This window comes from Microcaecilia unicolor, chromosome 2, assembly GCF_901765095.1.
Source record: "Microcaecilia unicolor chromosome 2, aMicUni1.1, whole genome shotgun sequence".
Classification (NCBI taxonomy): domain Eukaryota; kingdom Metazoa; phylum Chordata; class Amphibia; order Gymnophiona; family Siphonopidae; genus Microcaecilia; species Microcaecilia unicolor.
Genome location: NC_044032.1, coordinates 535,077,765 through 535,102,347, shown reverse-complemented (window position 1 = coordinate 535,102,347; position 24,583 = coordinate 535,077,765). Strand labels below are relative to the sequence as shown.

General features: G+C 42.1%; 1 protein-coding gene across 1 annotated transcript in view; it reads right to left on the bottom strand.

Moving 5' to 3' along the window:
* The window catches only part of NWD2 (NACHT and WD repeat domain containing 2), a 28,204-nt gene extending 13,043 nt beyond the window's left edge, over positions 1-15,161 (bottom strand). Inside the window, exons 1-3 of the mRNA XM_030192193.1 lie at positions 14,802-15,161; positions 10,353-10,556; positions 7,539-7,683 (exon numbers count right to left, since the gene is read on the bottom strand). Of these exons, the coding sequence (XP_030048053.1) occupies positions 7,539-7,683; positions 10,353-10,556; positions 14,802-15,161 (709 nt within the window). The remainder of the gene's footprint in view (positions 1-7,538; positions 7,684-10,352; positions 10,557-14,801) is intronic.
* Between the last annotated feature and the right edge of the window lie 9,422 nt (positions 15,162-24,583).

Genomic DNA, 24,583 nt, shown 5'->3' with positions numbered 1-24,583 from the left:
CCCACCCGCCATTGCTGAACCCCCTCTCCACCAACTTTGACCCCCCCCTGCCGACGACCCTCTCGACCCCCCTTCCACCGCCAACCCGCCGTCACCAACCCACCGTCACCTATCTTTGCTGGTGGGGGGGCCCCAACCCCCGCCAGCTGAGCCGAGGTCCTCTTCTTCCCAATCCCGTGCACGGCTTCATTCTAGTCTGATGTCCTGCATGTTGTACGTGCAGGACATCAGACTAGAACGAAGCCTTGCGTGGGATTGGGAAGAAGAGGACTGGCTCGGCTGGAGGGGGTTGGGGTCCCCCACCAGCAAAGGTAGGCGACGGCGAGTTGGCCGCGGGAGGGGGGGTCGAGAGGGTCATCGGCAGGGGGGTCCAGGGGCAAATCTACGGGGGCCCAGGCCCCCGTGGCCCCATACTGGCTATGCCACCTCCACCATCTACTTCAGTCAGTCATTAGCTTCTTCAGCTTGTAATGTTCCTGGCACATGAGAACTTCAAATTCAGACTACTGGTAGGTAGCAGGCACTAAAGTGCACACCAAAGTTCTCATGCGCCAGGAACATTACAAGCTGAAGAATCTAATGACTGACTTAGGTAAACAGGCAGCGCACAGCAATATACCCGATTAGCATACAGTGCGCCTACTCTCCACCTCCAAACATGCCCCTATACTATATTTAGGGGCCGCTTTGTAAAAGGGGCCCTAAATATAGTATACATGTGTTTGTTTTATTTTTAAGAAAAAAACCCAAAACATGTCTTTCCTTAAGTCTACTTCTCAACTATTTGCATTGTATTCAGACTTAACTTGTACCAGGGTGATGCTTTCTTGGGATTTTGATGAAGGTCAGCACAGCAGCTTCCAGCTTTACTTAGATTCATAATGGTGAGACCACCTAAAGAAAGGTATTTTCAACACCTTCAAACACTTATCTTGGCATTTAAACTAAACCCCCAGAAGAAAAACAGATGATGTAAACATAAGCTTTGAAAGAATAAAAGGCCAAAATAATTCAGACAAAACCATACAGGAGACAGCAAGCAAAGGCAGAGGAGAAATAGCCACCAACATTGTCAATGGACAAATAAGAGAAAAAAAAGGAAAATTTTGTTAAAAAATTGCAGATGTGAAGGCCACCATGACAGCTTTAGATATAGTTGCGATAACTAAGGGGTCTATTTACTGAAGCATGATAAGCAGTTCCCCAATTTTTATTTTATTTATTACGACACTTCTACCCCATATTTTCCCAAGAAGACTCAGGTTCAATGCGGCTTACATAACAAATTAAGAAGAAGCATTACAAGCCAATTAATATTAATACAAGAATACAACTACTAAAAAAATTATTTTCATATTAGCTGAACATAGATCTAAAGAAGTGGGCTTTAAGTAAACTTCTAAATGACATACAATCAACTGAGTGTCTAATATACTTGGGTAATGAGTTCCAGAGTTTGGTACTTTGGTATGAAAAATTAGCATTGTGGATAGTTTTGTAAGTTATGTTTTTACAACTTGAGGGGTCCTTTTACGAAGCTGTGGCAAAAGGGGGCCTGCGCTGGCATCAGCACATGTTTTTGATGCTCGCCAAGGTCCCCTTTTACCGCAGTGGGTAAAAGACAGGTTTCCCTTTTGTTAAAGAAATGGCCGTGCAGCAAGTGAACAACAGTTTCATAAGCTACTACTACTAATCATTTGTATAGTGCTACTAGACATACCACTGGACACATTATATGAAGGTACTTTCTCTGTCCCTAGTGGACTCACAATCTTAAGTTCTTGTACTTTGAGCAAAGAAGGATTAAATGACTTGCGCAAGGTCGCAAGAAGCTGGAGTGGGAATTGAACCCAGTTTACTAGAATCAAAGCCCACTGCACTAACCATTAGGCTACTCCTATTCTAGAGTTTACCATTGCATCAGTGTAGAGCAGAGCTGATAGTCACAGGAAACCTCAATGTAGAGTTTAATTCCCTCCCATCTACACCAACTCCCACCCACCCCTGGCCTGCCCTAAGTTAATTTATTTATTATTTATTATTTATTTATTGTATTTGTACCCCACATTATCCCACCTTTTTGCAGGCTCAATGTGGCTTACAGAGTATGGAAATGAGAACGTCATTACATGATCTAAGAAAACAGTTGATCGATCATAAGCTGAGGTGAAAGAGGAATTTAGGTAGAAGGTGTTAGGTAAGGTTATGAAAGAGGTGTTTTGGTGTACTTGGGTGGTTTAAGGAATGATTTGTATCATTGAGGGTGACTTTTGTAGGCTCTGTTGAAGAGATGCGTTTTCAAAGCTTTGTGAAAGCTGGTTAGATTGGTCATGGTTTTTAGGGCCATGGGTAGTGCGTTCCAAAACTGTGTACTTTTGTACTCAAAGGTGGTAGCATACGCCTGTTTGTACTTCATTCCTTTACAGCTGGGAAAGTTCAGGTTGAGGAATTTGCGGGCCGATCTTTTGGCATTCCTGGGCGATAAGTCCACTAAGTTTAGCATATAGAGTGGGGCATCTGCGTGAATGATTTTGTGTACAGTTGTGCAGATCTTGAACTCAATTAGTTCCTTGAGCGGGAGCCAATGTAGTTTTTCTCTGAGGGGTTTCGCACTTTCGTATTTAGGTGTTCCAAAAATTAGTCTGGCTGCGGTGTTCTGGGCTGTTTGGAGTTTTTTGATGGTCTGTTCTTTGCAGCCTGTGTATAGAGCGTTACAGTAGTCCAAGTGGCTTAATACCAATGACTGTACTAGGGTGCGGAAAATGTTTCTTGGGAAAAAAGGTTTTATTCTTTTGAGTTTCCACATCGATTGGAACATTTTTTTCGTCGTGTTCTTCGCGTGGGTGTCGAGAGTGAGGTTTCGATCAATAGTGACTCCAAGGATTTTCAGATTTTCTGAGATAGGAAGTGTGCAGTAGGGTGTGGTTATTGTGGGGTAATTGTTTGTATTGTATTGGGAGGTGACAACTAGACACTGAGTTTTTTCTGCGTTGAGTTTTAGCTTGAATGAGTTCGCCCAAGAGTGCATGGTCTGGAAACTCTGATTGATCTCGTTTGTTATTTCATTTAAGTCACTTTTGAACGGGATATGGATCGTAACGTCATCGGCATATATGTAAGGGTTAAGGTTTTGATTGGCTAGGAGTTTGGCTAATGGTATCATCATGAGGTTGAAGATAGTTGTAGAGAGGGGGGATCCTTGAGGAACTCCGCATTCTGGTCTCCAAGGTGGCGATCTGTCCGTGTTCGTTGTTACTTGGTAGGATCTGGTGGTGAGGAATCCTTCAAACCATTTGAAAACTGGGCCTCCGATTCTGAAGTACTCTAGTAGGTGTAATAGTATTTCATGATCCACCATGTCGAAGGCACTGGACATGTCGAATTGCAGTATGAGTATGTTCTTGCCAGTTGCGATCATTTTTTTGAATGTGTTCATTGCCGACACTAGTACAGTTTCAGTACTATGATTTGATCGAAATCCTGATTGAGACTCGTGTAGAATTGAGTGTTTGGTCAGGTATTCTGTGAGGGTGGGAGTGGAAAACATGAAAAAGGATCTGAGGAAGCTAGAAGAATGGTCTAAGGTTTGGCAATTAAAATTCAATGCAAAGAAATGCAAAGTGATGCACTTAGTGAATAGAAACCCTCGGGAGATGTATGTGTTAGGTGGGGAGAATCTGATAGGTACGGACGGGGAGAGGGATCTTGGGGTGATAGTATCTGAGGATCTGAAGGCGACAAAACAGTGTGACAAGACGGTGGCCGTAGATAGAAGGTTGTTAGGCTGTATAGAGAGAGGTGTGACCAGCAGAAGAAAGGAGGTGTTGATGCCCCTGTATAAGTCGTTGGTGAGGCCCCACCTAGAGTATTGTGTTCAGTTTTGGAGGCCGTACCTTGCGAAGGATGTAAAAAGAATTGAAGCGGTGCAAAGAAAAGCTACGAGAATGGTAAGGGATTTGCGTTACAAGACGTATGAGGAGAGACTTGATGACCTGAACATGTATACTCTGGAAGAAAGGAGAAACAGGGGTGATATGATACAGACATTCAAATATTTGAAAAGTATTAATCCGCAAATGAATCTTTTCCGGAGGTGCGAAGGCGGTAGAACGAGAAGACATGAAATGAGATTGAAGGGAGGCAGACTCAAGAAAAATGTCAGGAAGTATTTTTTCACGGAGAGAGTAGTGGATGCTTGGAATGCCCTCCCGCGGGAGGTGGTGGAAATGAAAACGGTAACAGAATTCAAACACGCGTGGGATAAACATAAAGGAATCCTGTTCAGAAGGAATGGATCCTAAGGAGCTTAGCCGAGATTGGGTGGCAGAGCCGGTGGCAGGAGGCGGGGATAGTGCTGGGCAGACTTATATGGTCTGTGCCCTGAAGAGGACAGGTACAAATCAAAGTAGGGTATACACAAAAAGTAGCACATGTGAGTTTGTCTTGTTGGGCAGACTGGATGGACCATGCAGATCTTTTTCTGCCGTCATTTACTATGTTACTATGTTACTATGCCTTCCATCAATTTTGTTGTGAGTGGGATAGAAGCGACTGGTCGGTAATTGGTTAAGTCCATAGTGCTTTTCTTGGCATCTTTAGGCAGTGGAGTGAGTAGGATGTTTCCATTTTCCGTGGGGAAGAGTCCATTTATAAGTCTATAATTTACTTGGTTCGTGAGGTCTTGTTTGAATTGTTTGGGTGCAGATCTTATTAGGCTGGTAGGGCAAATGTCAAGTTTGCATTGAGATTTGGCATATTTACTGAGCCAGTGTGTGAGTTCATTTATTGAAATCAGGTCAAAATTGGTCCATGATCGATCGGCTGGGTATTCCCCAGGATTTGGGTCTAAGCATTCAAGGAAGCTTGTATACTCAATGGTATTGCTTGGTATCATATGTCGGAGCTTTGTAATTTTTTCATTGAAATATTTCGCTAAGTTGGTGGTCGATGGGGTGTCTGTGCTATTCGAGGTGACCCGTGAGGTGTTTAGGAGGTTGTTTACAAGTGAGAAGAGTTTGTGCGTGTCCTTGTAGTTTGGTCCTATTATAGTTTTGTAATGCATTCTTTTGGTATGTCTGATTTTGTATTTGTATTTTCTTTGTACCTGTTTCCACTCTTTGAGTGTGTGATCATCTTTTTTTTTTTTGCTCCATGCCCTTTTTAGTCTTCTAACCTGTGTTTTTAGTTCTTTCAGTTCTTCGTTAAACCATGGGATTGAGTTGTTCCTGTGTGAGGTTCTCGTTTGGAGCGGTGCTATTTTGTCTAGCACTGTTCTGCATCTGTGGTCCCATTCTTGTAGAAATTGGGGTGATTCTGTAGTTGTGTTCCATTCCTTGGCATATATTTGTTGCCAGAATGTTAGAAGGTCTATTTTGCCTCTCGTAGTATAGGTTTTCTTTTCTTGTTTTTCTCTATCAGACAGTAATTAGCTCTTAGAAATAGTCTACTTAGGGGGACGTGGCAAGATGGTGGCCTGAGTCTCAAGAGTATACCGGGTCCGGGACGTTCTTTGGTGCTTTTTCTTGGTATTTTCTTCTTCTTCTTGATGCCTCATACAAAGCGAAAGGGGATGGTCAAAAGCCAACCGTCGCTGGCTAGAACTTCTTCCCAAGTCCACCAGATGCTGGACCGGTATGTGACAAGCCACCCACAGGAAACCGGGGTAGAGAAACCTGCTCAGAGCGCTGATGGAGGAGTGGTAGCTCTCTTGGGGTTGGAAACGACTCTATAGTCCCCGGAGCTGAACCCACCACCATGTCCTGCAATTTTTTAGGAGGGCGGCAGAAAATCCTGCTGAAATGAAAGACACTGTCGGTAGGATCCAGGTCAGTGGTGCTGCACCCAAAACGGCAGAGAGAGTGAACCAGGAGTTTGGAACTCCCGTGGTGGCTATGTTGGAATCCATTTGGAAGGCAATTCAGGATTTGACTCAAGTGATAACTAAACCAGCCCAAGATACCTTCCTTCTTGTGAGTAAAGTGGATAATTTGACTCTGTCTTTGGAAAGTGTTAAACAGGAATCTGCTAAGCAATCTTCACACGGAGGATAATAATTTGAAATCTACAATGGAAGTTTTGGTGAAAGATAAGACCTCGATCCATTGAAAAATAGCACAAATTGAGAATTATAATAGAAGTTTAAATCTTTGTGTATTGAACTTTCTCAGAACTATGGGTATAACCCCTATAGATTTCTTTAAGAAGTATCATTGAAATTCTGAAATTTCTTCCTTCAGCGATTCCTCCTGTTAATAAGATCTACTATCTTCCTACTTCTCCTGAAGCTGGAGTAGCGCCCGTGGGTCCTGGAGATTTAGTTCAGACACAAGATATCGAGACTGGAATTCAAGATCTTTCTGCATTATTGGAGGACTCTTTGACTGATGTTTCTAACCAAGGGACATTAATTGTCTCATTCATATTTGAACAAGATCTTAATGCTGTATTGAGATTGTACTTTAAGAATTCTCAAGTACCATTTTGTGGTCACAGAATTTGGATATACCCATATGTAGCAAAGGTTACACAAAATAGAACAAAGTTATTCTTGGCTCTTAGAGAAGAGACGAGGGCTCTTGGTGCATTGTTTTTATTTGCATATTCATGCAAATGTTTAGTTCAGTATTAAGGTATTAAGTATGTTTTTTTTTTGTACCAGAGCAACTGAGAACTTTTCTTGGATATGAAGAAACTTCCAGTGGATTAAGAGAAACAACTGGTTAAAGCTATGAAAAAATATTTGTGGGTTTAATTGGGTTAAGCTTTTCCTTTATTTGTTACCTCATTTGATCTCCTTATCTTTATTTCACTCCCCCCCCCTCCTTTTTGAGGTCTAATGAAGAGAGCATGGAATTATTTTTTATTTCTTTGGGGGTAGGATGGCCGTTGTAGTTGGAGATTTGATCATTAGGCATGTAGATATCTGGGTGGCTGGTGGACGTGAGGATTGCTTGGTCATTTGCCTGTCTGGTGCAAAGGTGGCAGACCTCATGTGGCACCTAGATAAGATTTTAAACAGGGCTGGGCAGGAGCCTGCTGTCTTGGTACATGTGGGTACCAATGACGTAAGAAAATCTGGGAGGGAGGTTCTGGAAGCCAAATTTAGGCTCTTAGGTAGAAAGCTGAAATCCAGCACCACCTCCCACTAGCAACAATGCAATTGAACTCCTGAAAAGCTTAGAGGAAAAAGTGTTTACCACTCTTTAGTAAACAGTCCCTTATATCTGCAAAGTACACTGGTGTCCTGTAAAAATACAAATGATTGTCTTTGTTGGACTGTTTAATTTTGGACGTTTGGTTGTACTAAGACACCCAGAATCACAGATCGTGCAGATAATAAATCAATTTTTTAAAAGAAATAAAAATAAATATTATTAATGAAACAAACAGACTCACTACACTATATCAAACATGAAATAAATTAAATTGCTCCAAGAATACTCATACACTCATACACTACAGAATATGATTTCAAGGTGCCAGGGAGTATAATTAAAAACTAAAAAAAAAAAAAAAAAGATGTCAGGAAATATCTTTACCGGATGCTAAGAACTGCTTTGCTTGACTGTGTTTCATTTTTCCTTTTTCATGAAGTAACTTTACTGCTGTCTTAAAAATCTTCTTAATCTCTTCTGCTGCATCCTGCCACTTCTTCTTATTCACAGAGTCTGCAGAAGGATTCATCTACAAAACATTTCACAAGAAAACAGTCACGCCTTATGCATCATCTTGACATAGCTTTCACTACCAATTTATTACATAAAAACACTCAGGGACAGCGGCAAGAATACATTCTTAACACTGAAAATAGTATGAATATTACATTTTTGAAGGTTACTGCTCATGCATTTGTCAAACTTATGTTCAGTATAGTTAGGTTTAGTAGAAATTTTACATCTTGAGCGGAAGAGAAGTGCTTTATAATGTCTTCAGTTGATGTAAGAACTACTCTGTTGAAGGGTCTACTTCAAGGGCAGAATTCTAACATATACAATAAGAATATTTTATATATTTTTATTGCTTGTGTGGTGGCAGCCAGCTTTATTATAGAGGGGCTGGCTGTGAGAATGTATTTCTATGCAGGTGTGTTTCCCTAAGTGAGAGTGTGAGGCAGTGGAATAGTCACAGGTGGGCCCAGGTGGGCTCAGGCCCATCCAGCAGTGGTGCATCTCTGAAGTGGCTGCTTTTAACTCACTTGTTTAGTACCCATGTCTTATCATTCTCACCTTAGTAATTCCCTTATCCCTTATTTGTCCTGTTTGTCTATCCTAATTAGATTGTAAGCTCTGTTCAGCAGGGACTGTCTTTTCATGTCCAGTGTACAGTGCTGTATACGTCTAGTAGTGCTATAGAAATGATAAGTAGTAGGAGGGCTCCCCAAGTCCCACCAGCTGAAAACTTCAGGCATCTCTCCCTCACCTCTCCCAACACATAGACGTGTATATGTGCCATTTTGGAAACATAGAAGTCCAAATGCTCCCAGTTAAGTACGGAATGTGCGATCATTCGGGATTAGCAATTTTGGGGCGGAAAAACAGTAGGAGATTAAGGGGGGGGGGCTACTTTGCCTAATCACTGGAGCATTGCCTCAATGAACACTTTTACAAAACTTATATCCAGCCAATATTCAGCCCACAGGAGGGAGGCCAGCTAAGTAGCACTGAGCCCGGATATTCAATGCCAGGCTGTTTCCAGTGCCTGACATTGACTATCCCAGGTTCATTTTTGGCCAGCTTAAACTTAACCGGCCAAGTCAATATTCAGCGCTGGCCGGTTAAGTTCATAGTGGCCAAAGATAGGCCTTCTATTAGGCTGCCAAACTTAGCTGGCCAAGTGCTGAATATTCTCAGCTGGCAAGTTATATCATGTGATATAGCCAGTTAGCTTCTATGGGGGCGATTCTATATATGGCGCCTAAAAAATCAGCACGGAAATCAGTGCCGACTAAGCGTATTCTATAAGCGGCGCCTAGACTTAGGCACGGTATATAGAATACACTTAGTTCATATCTCAGCACCTAAAACTATGCGCCTCCATTGACATCAACGAAAATGTGCCGTAAATCCTGGCACTTAGATTTAAGTGCACTGGGCCATACTCTTAACTAAGAATGTAAAATTAGGAACACCCATGAAACATCCATTTCTCCACCCATAACCATGTCCCTTTTTGCTTGTGCATGTTAGAAGTTAGGCACACTGCATTACAAAATGCGCTTAGCGAGTTGTGCATGTAAATTCTAATTATTGACAATTAGTGCTCATTATTGCTTGTTAAGAGCTCTTATCAATGCTGATTAGCTTGTTAAACCAATTAAGTTATGCGCATTGTTATAGAATATGCTTGGATTTCGGCGTAGATCTCTAGGCACGATACATAGAATATAGGGGGTATGGGCTTTGCTCTGTAAAGGTTATGCTCCTAAATGTATGCTAAATCTATGAGCATAATAGACCCTAAATTAGGAGCATAAATTATTCTTGTAATTTAGGAGTGTAAATTTAGAAGCATAACCTTTATAGAATAAGGCCCTATGTACTAATATTCAGCGCGAGATAACCAGCTATCTCGATCCCACATGCTTATCCGATGCCTTCTTAAATTCTGACATAGTTCTTGACTCCACAACCTCCCCTGGGAGACCACGTTTCCACCATCCTTTCCGAAAAATAATACTCTCTTAGATTACTCCTAAGCCTATTCCCTCTTAACGTCATCTTATGCCCCCTTGTTCCAGAGTTTTCCTTCAGTTGAAAAAGGCTCATTTCCTGTACAGTATGCCCTTGAGATATTTAAACGTCTCTATCTTATCTCCTCTCTCCCTCCTCTATTCCATTGTATACATGTTGAGGTTCATAAGCCTGTCCCTATATTAATTTTGTGTCCAGGAGCACCTGTAAATCTTAACATGGATCTCTGTGATCAGAGACATACATTCCTTTTCTGAAATAGGTTATACAGGTGTTTTTTTGGCTATTCTCACCAAACCACACTCCCTTGATATATGCATATAGTTCATAATTACATGTGCAAATCTTGCCTTCTAAAATTGGGGTTTCCACATTAATTTGGAGTATATATTTAAATGCTGATATTTACGCAGATAAATTATGAATAAGGTTTCTAAAATACGGGTCTCAGGGGAGCAGTTTCAACATGGGTTATAGTTAAGACATATTATTTGCCACTAACTCATGCTATTTTAGCACAGTGAGACTTAGTTATTAATAACTGGGGCTAACAGTAAAATAACCCATCTTAACGGTAGCCCACATTGATAACTTTCTCCCTCAATTTGGAATAAGAAAAATAAAAGAAAAACAGTCAGTATTGGTGATATAAAAATAACTTACATTGTTATTAAAATTCTTCAGCATTTCTGATTTTGGTCTAAGATAATATGCAGGTGGAACAGAATTCTCATCTCGGCAGTACCATTCTTCCAAAGTCCTTGTATCTAGCTTTGCTTCCACCGCAGCATCCAGAATCATTTCAAACGCTGATGATTCAACCTCTCCAGGAATTCGAATGGTCCCATATTTTTCTCCCAATAATCCCTATGTAGTACAAAACACAAAACTCCAAATTCTTAATTTAGTTTTCTTTCTAACAACAGTAATTTACTACAAGATTTAGAGGGGTATTTTCGATATGACGTCTAAATCTGATTTTTGATGTTTTGCAAACAATGTCTAAAAATCCAGTAGTGAATATGGCCATTTTCAAACGAGAAAAACGTCCAACTCTTTGTTTTGAGAATGGCAATTTGCTAGATATTTCTGTGATCAGTACGTCTACCTTTTTGGACCATTTTCGAAAAAACAACAACCCCCCAACCCTGTCCAAGGGAAAAATGCACAAAAACAAACCAATGGGATATATGGGGGGCAGCATTCTTGTTAGACTGGCTACACAGACATCCCAGCAGAGCAGTGGGGCACCCTAGGGGACACTGCAGTAGACTTCACATAAAAGGCGAACCCTCCAAAACCCTCCAAAAACCTACTGTAACCAACTGTACACCATTACAATAGCCTTTATGCCTGTATGTTTATTTATTTATTTGTTGCATTTCTATCCCACGTTTTCCCACCTCTTTGGAGGCTCAATGTGGCTTACAATACATCATGAGTAACAGAAATACATGAAAAAGTATACATGTAACGATAACTGTAGGATTTTGGGTGGTATGATAATGATAGAACATAACGGTGTATGAATGCATGTACATACATATGTATGTATGTACATAACTCTATGTAGCTACAGTAAGTTTTTGGTGGGTTTTGGAGGGCTCACACATTCCACCATAAGTGTAGCAGTTAAGAGTGGGATATGAACCTGGGTTCCCTTCTCTACAGTGCACTGTACTGACTACTAGGCTACTCCAGGGACCACAATATCCGAAGCTGTCATGGAAGCTGGTATGTACTGTTTCTTTCACATATTTGGGGGGTAGGGGTGGGTTGCAGGGGGTCAGTGACCACTGGGGGAGTAAGTGGTGGTCATGCCTTAATCCTTCCTGTGGTCATCTGGTCATTTAGGGCACCTTCTTGGGTCTTAGTCGTGATCTAAACAGGTCTAGACCAAACTGTCTTCTAGCCCTGAACATTTTTGCTTTGTTCCATTGTGGCAGAAAAATGTCCAAGTTTTGGGAATGCCCAAATTCTGCTCCTGACACACTGCCTTGTGATTTGGACGTACTGAATACGAATTTCATAGAAAACTGTCTTCAAAATACAGGTAGGTTTTGAAAATAGTGATTTGGGCGTTTTGGCAAAGAATGTTCATCTCTCAGTTTGTGCCGTGTTTTGGACATTTTTCTCTTTTGAAAATGAGCCCCTTTATATACTAATTAATGTTAGTGGTTTAATGGAGGGTTTCATATGTGTTAAAGTGATAAGCATGCCAAAGTTGCTTTAATGTGTTTTAAAATTACAAACAGGGCTGTGAAGTCGGAGTCGGAAGCAATTTTGGGTGGAGTTGGAGTTGGTAAAAATGTACCAACTCATACTCCAGCTTCAAGATAAAAACTTACAAACATTGTTATTGCATAGTTTCATTTTGACAGCGTTTTTTTCTTCTTCAGGTTCTTTGTTCACACTTCAAATAAATATATTTTGAATCTTAATTTCGTACATAAAGAAATATTTTGTGTTTCTATAATCAATCAAATTTCTCTTACTTTTACTATACATAGCAGGAGTCAGAGTTGGAGTTGGGGTTAGACAGTAGAACAATAGAGGAGTTGACGTTGAAGGTTTGGTGTACCGACTCCACAGCCCTGGTTACTAACACACATTAAAATCTATGTTAAAAACCATATCACAATTAAGCATATTAATGCTACAGCAGGTTTTTACTTTTTATGTGTAGCTAAGTGCTTCTGTGGTAGAAATTTTAAAAGCTGCGGTAGTAAGTGGCCCATGGTAGTGTGGGCATGTGGAATTGCCATGCGCTCAGGCCACTTACTACTGTGGCTGTAAAAACCCTATTTTTGTATGGAGGTGTAAATGGCCATGCCCTAAAACAGAAATCTGCCATTTACTGCCTGATCCCTTACCACCTCCTGTTTAGAAGGCAGTAAGGGCTCACGTGTTAACCCAGCGGTAATCGGTCATTGAACGCCGCTGCCCGATTACTGCCGGGCATGCCTACACCACGACCCTGTGATGGAAAACAGAAAAATATTTCATGGTGGGGAAAACGGCACAGACCAAAATCAGAACTACTGCCAGGTGCCTGGGCACACTTGGGGGTAGTTCTGATTTCCCTACCACCCTTTAGTAAAAGGGTCCCTAAGTTGGCAACTGTTTGCCACCATGTGTTGGGTATAACCTCTTTTATTCTGCATTATTATTGTGTATGTTTCTCCATTAATGCATGCTAAAAATCACCAATAGCATGTTCACAGCAAAGCATTAGCTCAGTTTAGTAAATGACCCCTCACAGTGATTATAACTGCCAAGTTAAGCCAACTGTCTGGCTGTTCACTCATAGACCAATTTCCTCTCTTCAAATTACTAGTTATGAGTGAATCGTTGGATTAAAGAAGGCTGAAACAATTGTGAAGGTTGCCCAGCTCTAAAAGTTACTTACAGGGTAAATATTTATAATAAAACTAAAATGTTTTACTACTAAACATATAAACAAGACCGAATGCATCTTTAGCAGTATACTGAACTGCAAGATTAGGTAAACAGTTTCTCTAATACCAAATGAGAGAGCGAGAGAAAAAGGCAAAATCAGGGCAGTTTATTGTTACAAACTCTCTAATAGCCAAGCCTTATGACAGGTAAATTGTTATGTTCCCCATTGATATTTTAAAATTAAATAGCAACACTACTAAAACATTTAGAGCTGGACTTACTGACATGTACTTCTGTGTAAATTTATTTTATTTATTTAGTTCATTTATATCCCACATTATCCCAATAGATCAGGTTCAATGTGATTAACAACTTATAGTAATTAACAGTACAAAAAGTGATGTGGAATAGTATATATTAAGTAGTAATAACAAAGTAAGGGGCCCTTTTACTAAGCCGCGGTAAAAAGTGGCCTGCGGTAGTGTGGATGCATGTTTTTGGAGCGCGCTGGGCCATTTGTTTTACCGCAGGCGGGAAGAAAGGCTTGTTTTATGTTTAAATCTTTTTTATTAAATGTTCACATACACAATATTCCTGATAAGAACATCCTGTTATTCCTAACACATAAGATCTGTTACAGGTCAAAGTATTTCTGATCATAACTATGAACTCTCTGGTTTATATTGAAACTTTCTCTCTCTGCCTTAATCTTTTATGCCTTTTTCCACCTAATCCTGGGCTCTGCTTTGGCTACATTCTTTCAGGTATAAACTTATCTGAGCCCAGGTTATATGCTAGACATCGCTATGGTTCTTGCTTCCTCTCTATTATCAATTTCTTAATTTATTTAACCCATTAACATCAACGTGAACAACTTAACCTTCATTAACGTTCTTTTCGTAATTGCACTCAACTTTTAAATTTTATACATCATGTTTCGAATCTTAATTTCTATTTCTTTCCCCCCCCTCCCCCCCCTCCCCCCCCTCCCTCCTTCTCTTCCCCTGTTCCCCCTTCATTGTTCTCTGTCTTCTTCTTGCCTATTGGGTTGTTAATCTTTACCCAAAAAGTTCAGATCTTCTGTCCAAACTCTCCATCTCTGTCTGTTCATGCCCCCTGTTCCACCATCTTCCTCCTCTTCGTTTAGAAGTTTATCAGGTAACTGCGGGCTGCATGCGGGAGCGTGTTTAAAAGGGGACTCCAGCACGCTTCAAATTTTTTCCCTTCTATCGATTCCCAGTTCTTCACACCCATCCGTTCTACCCTCATCAACATCAACATTCGTGTCCTCCACTGTTGTCTGAATGGTGGCCTGTGCGAAAGCCATTCGGCCAGAATAACTTGCTTAGCAATTATAACCGTCTTTGAAGCAAATTCTGTATACCCTCTCCTTGTTGGTTTGCTTAGTCTGAAATGACCAAAGAGGATCGCCACATCATAAGTCCAAGGTGCATTCCACAATTGTGACACATAAATGAGTAGTCCTTTCCAAAATTCCACCACTGCTGAGCAGTTCCATATCATATGACCCAAAGTTGCTCCAGCACCATCACATCTGGGGCAGGATCCCCAGGGTGACACACCCATGTGAAAGGCTTGTCTGGGCGCTATATACGTCCGCATAACCAGTCTGTACTGTTGTTCCCAGTGTATTGCGGCAGCCGTGGAGTGCCTCATTCTCAAGATATGTGCTTTTATCTGCGCCTCTGTTACTGTCTGCATCAGATCCGCACTCCACTGCTGCGCTAGCTTTTTGTAATCCAATTCTGCGGCCGTATCTCTGATATACCTGTGATGAAATGCAAGTGGTACTTTCTGCTGCGCTGCCAGGGAGAATGCCTCTGAGATTTCTATTTGCACGTCTTCCGCTAGGTCTTCCCACGGTAAAGAATGCACATAATGTTTTAGCTGCTGGTAATGAAATCTGTCTTGATCTGGCAAACCATATTCTCTTTGTAATTCCGCAGAGTTCTTAATTTTGCCGTCTGCGGTTAGTACTTGGAGAAGATACATCACCCCTCGTCGCTTCCACTTCTGAAATGTCCCATATAGCTGTCCCGGTGCAAAGTCCATATTACCGCATATTGATCGGAAGGGCGTGACTTTGGCGGAAAATTTATGCAGCTTACATATCCATCTCCACACTGCTTTCGCAGTGGGCATTATCAATGCATATTTCAAGATTTCTGGAATTACTGGCCCTCCTACATGTAGGTAATTTGTGAAATGCCACCCTGGTTCCAGCTGCAATTCCAGATCTGTATTAGAGAACTCTGTCGTCCCTCTGAACCAGTCATTGATGTGCCGCATTCCACTGGCCACCGTCAATTGCCTCACACTTAACAATCCCAATCCCCCATAATCAACTGGGATGGCCATTGTAGTTACTGGTAGGCGCGGTTTCCTCCCCCGCCACAGGAAACGTTGCACTAGCTGGTTTAGTTTCTGTTCATCTTGTCTCTTCAGGAACAGTGGTATTAACTGAAAAACGTACAACCACTTCGGGGTTATACACATATTGTATAAGGCTATCCGCCCTAATAATGAGATAGGCAGGGATCCCCACATGCCCAGTCTGTCTTCTGTCTCTTTTAGCAGTTTGATTACATTTATTTTATATAATTGTCTGAGATCTGCCGGTATCTTTACTCCTAGGTATGTTATGGGTTCTTCCGTCCACTGTAATGCTTGTGTGCCTGTCCACCTCTCCACCCCCTCTGCGCCCACCGGTAGAACGCAAGATTTCATAAGGTTTAGTTTAAACCCCGAGATTTCCCCAAACCTCTTCACTTCCTGCAATAAACAGCCCAGAGAGTGTGTTGGATCAGTTAATATCAATAACAGGTCATCTGCGTAGGCCAGCACTTTTATTTGTCGGCCCGCCACTGTAACTCCCTGTATTTCTTGATTGGCCACGATAGTTCTTAATAGTGGTTCTAGTGCCAGCACAAAAAGGAGTGGAGAGAGCGGACAACCCTGTCTAGTTCCTTTGCTAATCCGAAATTCTTGGCCCTTCCCCCCGTTAACAATTACACTGGCTCTCGGGTTATTATATAATGTTTTTATTACCTCCCTAAACCATCCCATGATTCCCATTCTTGTCATTACTTGCTCCAAGTATTCCCAATTGACGTGGTCAAACGCCTTTTCAGCGTCTAAACTTAATACCCAAGCCGGTACTTTTTTTGTCTTGCATACCGACAAGGCTACCAGTAGTTTCCGAACATTATGCACTGCCCGCCTTCCCCGGACAAACCCTACTTGGTCTGGGCTCGCCAGATCAGGCAAGCACTGCGCCAAACGCTCTGCCATTATTTTTGCTAGTATTTGACTTCTACGTTCAGCAACGAGATGGGCCTGTAGGACCCTGGTCCTTCTGGTGACTTGCCCGCCTTTGGAATCAGTGTTATATATGCTACATTGGCATAAGCAGGTAACTCTCCCATCTCAATCACTTCTTCATAATAAGCTAGTAGATGAGCTTGGGCCTGTGGTGGAATTAGTTTATAATACTCCCCTGATAGCCCATCTGGGCCTGGGGCTGATCTTAATTTTAACTCTTTTATTGCCTTCTGTACTTCTATTAATGTTAATGGCATATTTAAGCCTTCCTGCTGTTGCTGAGTAATCTGTGGTATTTTAATATTTCCCAAATAATCGTTTAAAGCTGTTTCTGATAATTGTGCTTGGTTGGTGTACAAAGTCTGGAAATACTCAGTGAAGACTTGGGTAATTTCTTTAGGGTTACTGGTTAATCTACCCTGACTATTCCGTATTGTGGCCACTGTCCTAGAGCCCCCCCATCCTTTAATTACTCCTGCCAACAAGCGTCCCGATTTATTCCCAAACCTATGAAGTCTATATTTATAGTATAGAGCCGATCTATTTTCAATTTCATGCAGTTTAGTATTTAAGGCAATTTGCAATGACTTTACTGTGTCTAGGTTTATCTTGGTTGAATTCTGGGTATATCTCTTCTGAGCTTTTTTCAATCTGGATTCTAATAACAAGATCCCGGCTACTCTACTTTTATTCTTTTTGCTGCAATATGCCAGGATTTCCCCCCTCATAACCGCCTTAGACGCTTCCCAGAAAAGGACTGATTGCGTCTGAACGTGTTGTCTATTGTTCTGGGCGTAGTCTTCCCATTTCGCCTGTAGATATTTGATAAATTTCTCATCCGTGTGTAAGTATACCGGGAATCTCCACCCTCTCCCACTTTGGTTATCTGTTTGCAGCTCTAAGTCTATCCATACGGCCGCATGATCTGATATTTCTTCCGGGCCAATGGTTGCTCTTATTAAATGCGGTAGTGTTAAGCTGTCTATCAAAATATAATCCAACCTACTTAACGTATCGTGGGCTCTAGACCTGTGAGAATATTCTCTTTCAGTCGGGTGTAGTGTTCTCCATGCGTCAACCAAGTTAAGTGTTTTAGAAAACGACTTTAATTCCCTAGCCCTTGCACCTATGTGATGGGAAGAGTCTCTGCTTGAGCAATCCATTTGAGGATTAAACACTAGGTTAAAATCCCCTACTACCACCAATCTTTTGTTATTATATTTAGCACATTTGGCCATCAAGGATCTCAGGAATGAAGGGTCATGCACGTTCGGCCCATAGACTGTTACCAAAATAAGTTCCATACCGGGTAGCCATATTTTTATTATTAAATATCTCCCATCTTCCCCGGACTCTTCCTGTGTTGCCTTATATGTTAATCCTTTCCTAAATAAAATTGCAATCCCTCCCTTCTTCCCGCGGGCCTCTAAGGAAAACACCTCCCCCACCCAGCTCCTTTTCAACTTGGCATGTTCTAGGTCTGTTAGATGTGTTTCTTGCAGACACGCTATGTCTGCGTTATGACGCTTTAGGGCCGTTAGGATTTTAGCTCTTTTGATCGGGGAGTTAATCCCCCCAACGTTCCAGGTTGTTAATCTAACCGGCATTGTGATTTCTTGTGGCTGGCATACCTGTTAATTCTATTACCCGCTTTCCCCCCTCGTTTGCTCTATTTGGGAGCTTACTTGTCCTTTTGCTTCCCCCTATCTTTCCCCTTTTGTCTATCTTTATTATTCCTTTCCCCCCCATATCTTCTATTCTCCCTATCCCTCCCCCACCCCCCTCCCGTTTCATTCCCCCCCTCTCTATTAACCCTCCCTTCTCTCGCTCCAGGTCTAGCCTGTCTGTAGAGAAGTGACCCCCTAGGCACATGAGGCCCCCCGCCCACTCTGTCCAATGTACCTTTTCTGGTGCCCTGTTCAATCTCGTTACCACTAGATGTTTTCTAGTAAGCCTTCTTCCAGCGCTGCTTTCTTTGCTTCTGTCACCGTTTTAAATGATTTCCACTGACCCTGGATTAACGAAAGGCTTGTTTTAAAGTGGCAGTAAATGGCAGTGCGCTAAAATTAAAAAGTAGCGCATAGCTATTTACTGCCTGAGCCCTTACAGTAAGGGCTCAAGCAGCAGGCGCCAATGTGGGCGCACTGCAGATTACCTCCGGGAATGCCCCTCCCCCACGATAGAAATAGAAAAAAATTTAAAACCATGGGAAACAGAGCACACCAACTTCTAAATTATTGCCAGGTGGGTGCACTACCAGGGCGGTAGTGTCGATTTCGAATGCGCTTCACACGTGGGTAGCCCTACTGCCTCTTTGTAAAAGGACCCCTAAATGAGGATTGAGTAGTACAATATGTACTATGGAAATGAATGCTAGATGCCAAAAGGTAACAATTTATAGTCATCCATGTATAATAACGATTAGAAAGGAACTGAGAAATTGAATAATTGTACAATTAGGGGTTTAAATTAATTATCCGTGAGAAACTGCTTAAACAGAGAGGCTTTAAGGTAAATATGCATCTCTAGTAACTAAGACCCATTGCATAAAATAGGCCTTATTATAGTAAAATAATGCACTTTAATGACATTAGCACATACTACTGTAGCAATGCGTTAGAGTAATTTTACATTGCATTATGGGGGTAAATCATAAAGCAGGTGCAAATGTTTAAAAACCAAGGGCTGGAATCTATAAATGGTGCTCAAAAATGCGCGTCTAAAGAAATCAGCACTGAGGGCTATTATATAAAAGGGTGCTGTCTCGAGGGCCTTGGCATTCTATCAGGTTCTCGAGGCGGAACTGAAGTTCATGAGCCCTTGGGCCACTGCCGAGGAGCGGCAGCGGCAGGCAAGACCACCCTGGAGCTGGGCATACGGAAGAACCGGACTGGAACTCTGGATTGGAAGTAGGCACCTGGAACCGGCAGGACAGGATCCGCTTCACCTGCGCTTGGCCACCGTTCCACTAGAGTTGAGCTCCAGCGTGCAGGTGGCCGGCAGGACTTGCAGGACAGGGCCGGAACTGGAGAATCAGAGGACCCACCCTGGGTCTAGGAAACACGAGGAAGATTAGACTAGGAACTACACTCAGACAGTGTGCTGCTGCACAGCCACTAGCAAGACCCAGAAGACAGACCAAAGAACACAAGGCGAACAGAAGCTTAGCAGGAGCAAGGACTAGGGCAGCATACACACAAGGCAGAACGGGGATCCGGGAATACCCACAGGGTAAACCCTCTAGCTAGGTGGAGACAGGATACAGGAATAATCACCCAGGAAATACACACTAGCTAGACAGATACAGGATTCAGGATATACACTCAGGATACAGAAGCAGGGTAGGCACACAGGCTAGGCAAGGCAGGACTTAGGGTAAAGAGAGCAAACCAGGAATAACAGGCCAAGGGTCTTGGGCAGGCAGCACAGCAAACAGAGTAACCAGGAATATCAGGCCAATGGTCTTTGGGCAGACAGGAGAACAGACAGAGTAAACTAGGAAGAACAGGCCAAGGGTCTTGGGCAGACAGCAGAGCAAACAGAGTAAACCAGGAATACAGGCCAAGGTCTGAAGCCACAGATGTTCCACACACTGACTGGGGAACTCACAAAGGCTGAGGCTTTGCATACAGACAGAGAACAAACCCGGACAAAGGCTTCACCCCAACCCAGGTTAAGCCAGGGACAGTGGCTTCACCCCAACACAGGGTAAGCCTGGAGCAGAGGCTTCACCCCAAACACAGGGTAAGCCAGGGACAGAGGCTTCACCCCAAACACATGGTAAGCCAGGAAGGACCTCAACCCCCGCCATCCGAGGTCCTCTTCTTCCGGCACAAGGCTTCGTTCTGTTTCTGTGAGTGTGACGTCCTGCACGTACAACGTATAATAACAAAATAACTTTTCATAGGTAGAGTATTAATTTGTTAAAGATCGTAATCAGTGTGTCATTTTAAGGGGCTGAGGTAGGTTGAAACCTAGTATGTGGGTGTGTGAACTGCATTTTGTATTTATCTATTTAGGTATTTACTTATTTATGATATTTAGATTTTCCGATTAAACATGAATTAGGTTGAAACCTAGTTTGGGTGTGGGGGCATAGGTAGAGTTGTAATTTGTCATAAATCGTAATCAGTGCATCATTTTGAAGGACTAAATTAAGTTCAAACCTAGTTTGGGGGTGTGTGGGGGGCACTGCCCCTCCCCAAATGAACTGCTGTTTGTATTTATCTATTTATTTATTTACTCATTTATGACATTTAGATCCCAGATTAAACATGAATTAGGTTGAAACCTAGTTTGGGGGGTGTGGGGGGCATTGCCTCCCCACATGACCTACATGTCGGGAAGGAGAAATGGATGTGTAAAAGATAATGTTGGGGTGAGGGGGTACTGGCCCCCCCCAAACGATCTGGAAGAGAAAAGGGAGGGATATTACTTGCCTTGTGTGTTTTGTATTTTTTGGGTTATGGGTGGGAATTGTCCTCCCTGGTGTGGTGGGAATTGGCTCAGTGGGAATTATCCTAGATGGAAATTGTCCAGATGGGAACTGGTGGGTGGGAACTGTCCAGTTGGGAACTGACCTAGAACCCTTTGGACAATTGCATCTTCCATATGAAGAGTAGCTTTGAGAAAAATACTTGCAACTGCAGAATTCATAATAGGAGTTTTGACTCTTAGGTCTACTTGTCTTTCAGTAACGTTAGCTTTAGTCAGGACTCTGGATCTTGCAATGTTTTTCCCTGGACTGACTCAGCTCCTCTTGACAAGGTCCTTCACTCTCAGTAGGCTGGTTGAACTTTATTGTTTCTGACCTCTGTGATTAATAAGGTTTCTTAAGGTTTTCGACAGTTCCACAGTATCCAGAGCCATTGCCGCTTTCCTTGTAAAGGACTTTGTGCAGTACTCATTTAACAGCCAGTCTCTTTCCTAGGAAGGAGTGGCCCAGTTTGTCACTTGACCTCTCAGAAAAACCCTATGGAAACCAAGAAGTGTCAGAGGGCTCATTGAGAGGAACCACTCAAGAGTCTTTTCCTCTTGGGAAACTCACCCTGCTTTGAAAGTTCCTTGAAAAGGAAAGATCCTGTCATAGAACATAACTGGTTATTAGGAAACGAATAGACAGAAAGCACTGGAATTCAGGTATAATCGGGTTTATTGTTTTGTGCTAAGCTTGTAAGAGATTTTCCCTTGAGACAGGTTAAGCTGCAAGCTGAAAAGCATCTGCTTTGGAAGTGCTCTGTTACATATTTATAGCTGGTGCCAGAGTTCTTCAAAGCACTCGAGGATTGCTTGCTACTCTTTATAAGCTGTGGCTGCTCCTGCCAGCATTTCAGCAGAGCTGCTTTTGCGATTCTTATGGCCTGTGGGACTTCTCTGCTGTTTAGCATGATCACAAGCTGATTCTGTTTCTGTCAGCGTTTGAACACAGCTGTCAATGACTTTATTACAGCCTTTGGAACTGTTCTGCTATGTTGCTTACACGTAACAGTTTGTCTTATACTAATAGTAAAAGCATATTTGCTGAGTCCTTTACAGTTCTAATTGGGCTAAATCTCTTAGAATTCCTGCTAAGACAAACTACAGGTTGAAATGTAGGTATATTTAAGTGAAGTTCTATCTTCTCTGTTATATAGTACCATTATTACGGAACTCTTTTTGGGATATTAGGTATTTGAACGTGCAGGCTTGTGTTGATTATTATGTTCTTTCTCAGGAGCAATGTTTCTAAATGGGTTAGTTTTGCATATATCATGTCAGCAATGAACCTCATTCCTGAGCCAGGGTAGTGGAGTATGATCTCAGGGACAGATGCACAAAGCCTACCGGGCCAACAATGTGCTTTTTAAACCGTTTCCAGCTGGTTCAGCGAGCACGTTATTCAGCAGGAGATGCACAATAGGGTTCTGTGGGCTGTTTACCATGTGGGGGAGGAGACAAAGGGAATCCTATGCTAATCCATTTAAATGAGCTATTAAGCATTCAAATGTGTATTCAAAGCGATGCACAGCTGTTTTCTGAGTGATGCACAAAAGCAGTCCCTATATTTACCATGCAAAATTTAACGGGAGGTCTGGAGCTGTCAGTCCTGGCAGTTCTTCATTGTTGCAAGTACTCCACAGTCAGTTCAGGGTCCTCTGCCACTTCTGCAGGAGGAGAAGGACCCGGGGAGAGACAAGACATGCTGGAGCAGGGAGATCATTGACTGTGGCAGTGAAGCGTGAGATTGGAGGTGGGTACCAGTTTTTCCTCATGCCCTCTCTCCCAGTGGTGAGGAGGTAGGAAAAATGCCAGAGCCCCTACATAACTGTCTACCAATAAGCCCTGGAAGCACACCCCACAGCAGTTTTGAGGAAGAAAAAAAGCTACACCAGCTTTCATACATGCAGCTTTGCAGCTTCTATGCGTGGGATGTGTAGTATGGAGTGTTGCCATGATCTGGGTTTCTTTCAGGCACTTGTGACCTGGCCTGGCCACTGTTTGGAAAACAGGATACTGGGCTAGATGTACCATTGGTCTGACCCAGTATGGCTTCTCTTATGTTCTTATTTTAAGCAGGATACAAGCATGATCTTAGTTTCTCAAATTTACCACTAATACTAGCTGTAATACTTGCAATTCTGCCAAAGAGAGCTTCTTTCTGGACTTCATGAGATGTAACATGTACAGGCCATGTAGCCTAGAATCATCCTTTTAAAAAAAATAAATATTTTTAAGTTTGAAATTATAATCAAGCAATTGTACTTGAACAGAAAAAAAGAAAATGAAAAGAAAGAGCAACATTTTTCATAACTAATGAAAAATAATAATTCAATTGTTTCCATAGCCGGTTTTAGTCCACCACTATGGGGATCCAGTACTACACATGGAGGTGGAGAAAAAGGAAAAGCTAAAATTATTAAGGGAACAAACAAGCCACAAAGAGGTTACAGAGATCAATTATACATTATTCCCCCTTAAGAGACTCAGGCAAACATTCCTTTTACAAGAAACCTTTAACTGTGAAAAATGAGGTTACCAAAAAACATATTTCTTTGACTGATAGAATATTTATTTATTGTACATTTATACCCCACGTTTTTCCCACTGTTGTGCAGGCTCAAAGTGGCTTATAATGCATTAAATAAATACAAATACAAGAAAATTAATTAGAATAGAAGGAACAGGGAAGAAGAAAATAGGGAAGGAGAGGAGAGTCTAAAATGGTCCATAGGTACGTTGATAGAAAGGACTGCAGGCAATACGTTGAATCAAAAAGATGTTCCCAATTGGAGCACTCCTGGTCTCAATGGCAAAAATTGCTTTTTTTTCTTCTGAGTCTCACACGATACATCTGGGAACACCAAGATCTTCCTTCCCAAAGATTTCTCCTTAGATCTAAAATAAAATTAATGATAGCTGGGGGAAATAAGAGAAGTGTTTCTGGGGCATAATGGGCTCATTAGATGGTTTAGCTGAGTGTGGGGATATGTTTGGGGATATAGCGTTAAGTGGGCAGGTAGGCTAAGTTGGCCATGTGTTAATGGTTAAGAATTAAGTGGGTGGGTTGAGTAACGGCTGCATTAATGCCTGGAGGTTTAAGTTGTTAGGAGTGCTAGAGTGGGGATTGTGAGGCTCTCAGGTCTGGCACTGTGGTTCAGGGTTCCTGTGTACAATGTCTTTGAACTTCGGCTCCAGACTAAGGTTTATCACACCAGAGAGTTTCTAATATTTTTGTAATTCAATGGTTAGAAAGTTGTCTACATTTCATGTACTAAGCATGAATTCTGTAGCAGCAATTAAGCATATAATTTCTGTTGTGGAATACCTAGCATAAGCCACTTTTTACACGCCAACATTTAGGTGCAACCACTTACACCTTATCTATGGCAGGTGTAAATGTGCATGCCTTAATATGGTATCTTGAGCAAATAACTGATAGTACTCTGTAAAGTGCATGCTAAAATAGTCAGAAAAGCCATGCTCCGCCCATGTGAATGCCCCCTGTATAGTTATAGGCTAGAAAATTTACACAACACTTTGTAGAATAGGGTCATAATCACTGTCCCCTCCAAGCTAAGCAGGAGTCCTCCAACTGCATTGCCACCAGTGGGGGGTGGTGCTTAAATATTGTGCTTTCAATGGCTAGAGACAGGCTGGCTCCTTGGAGTCCTGTA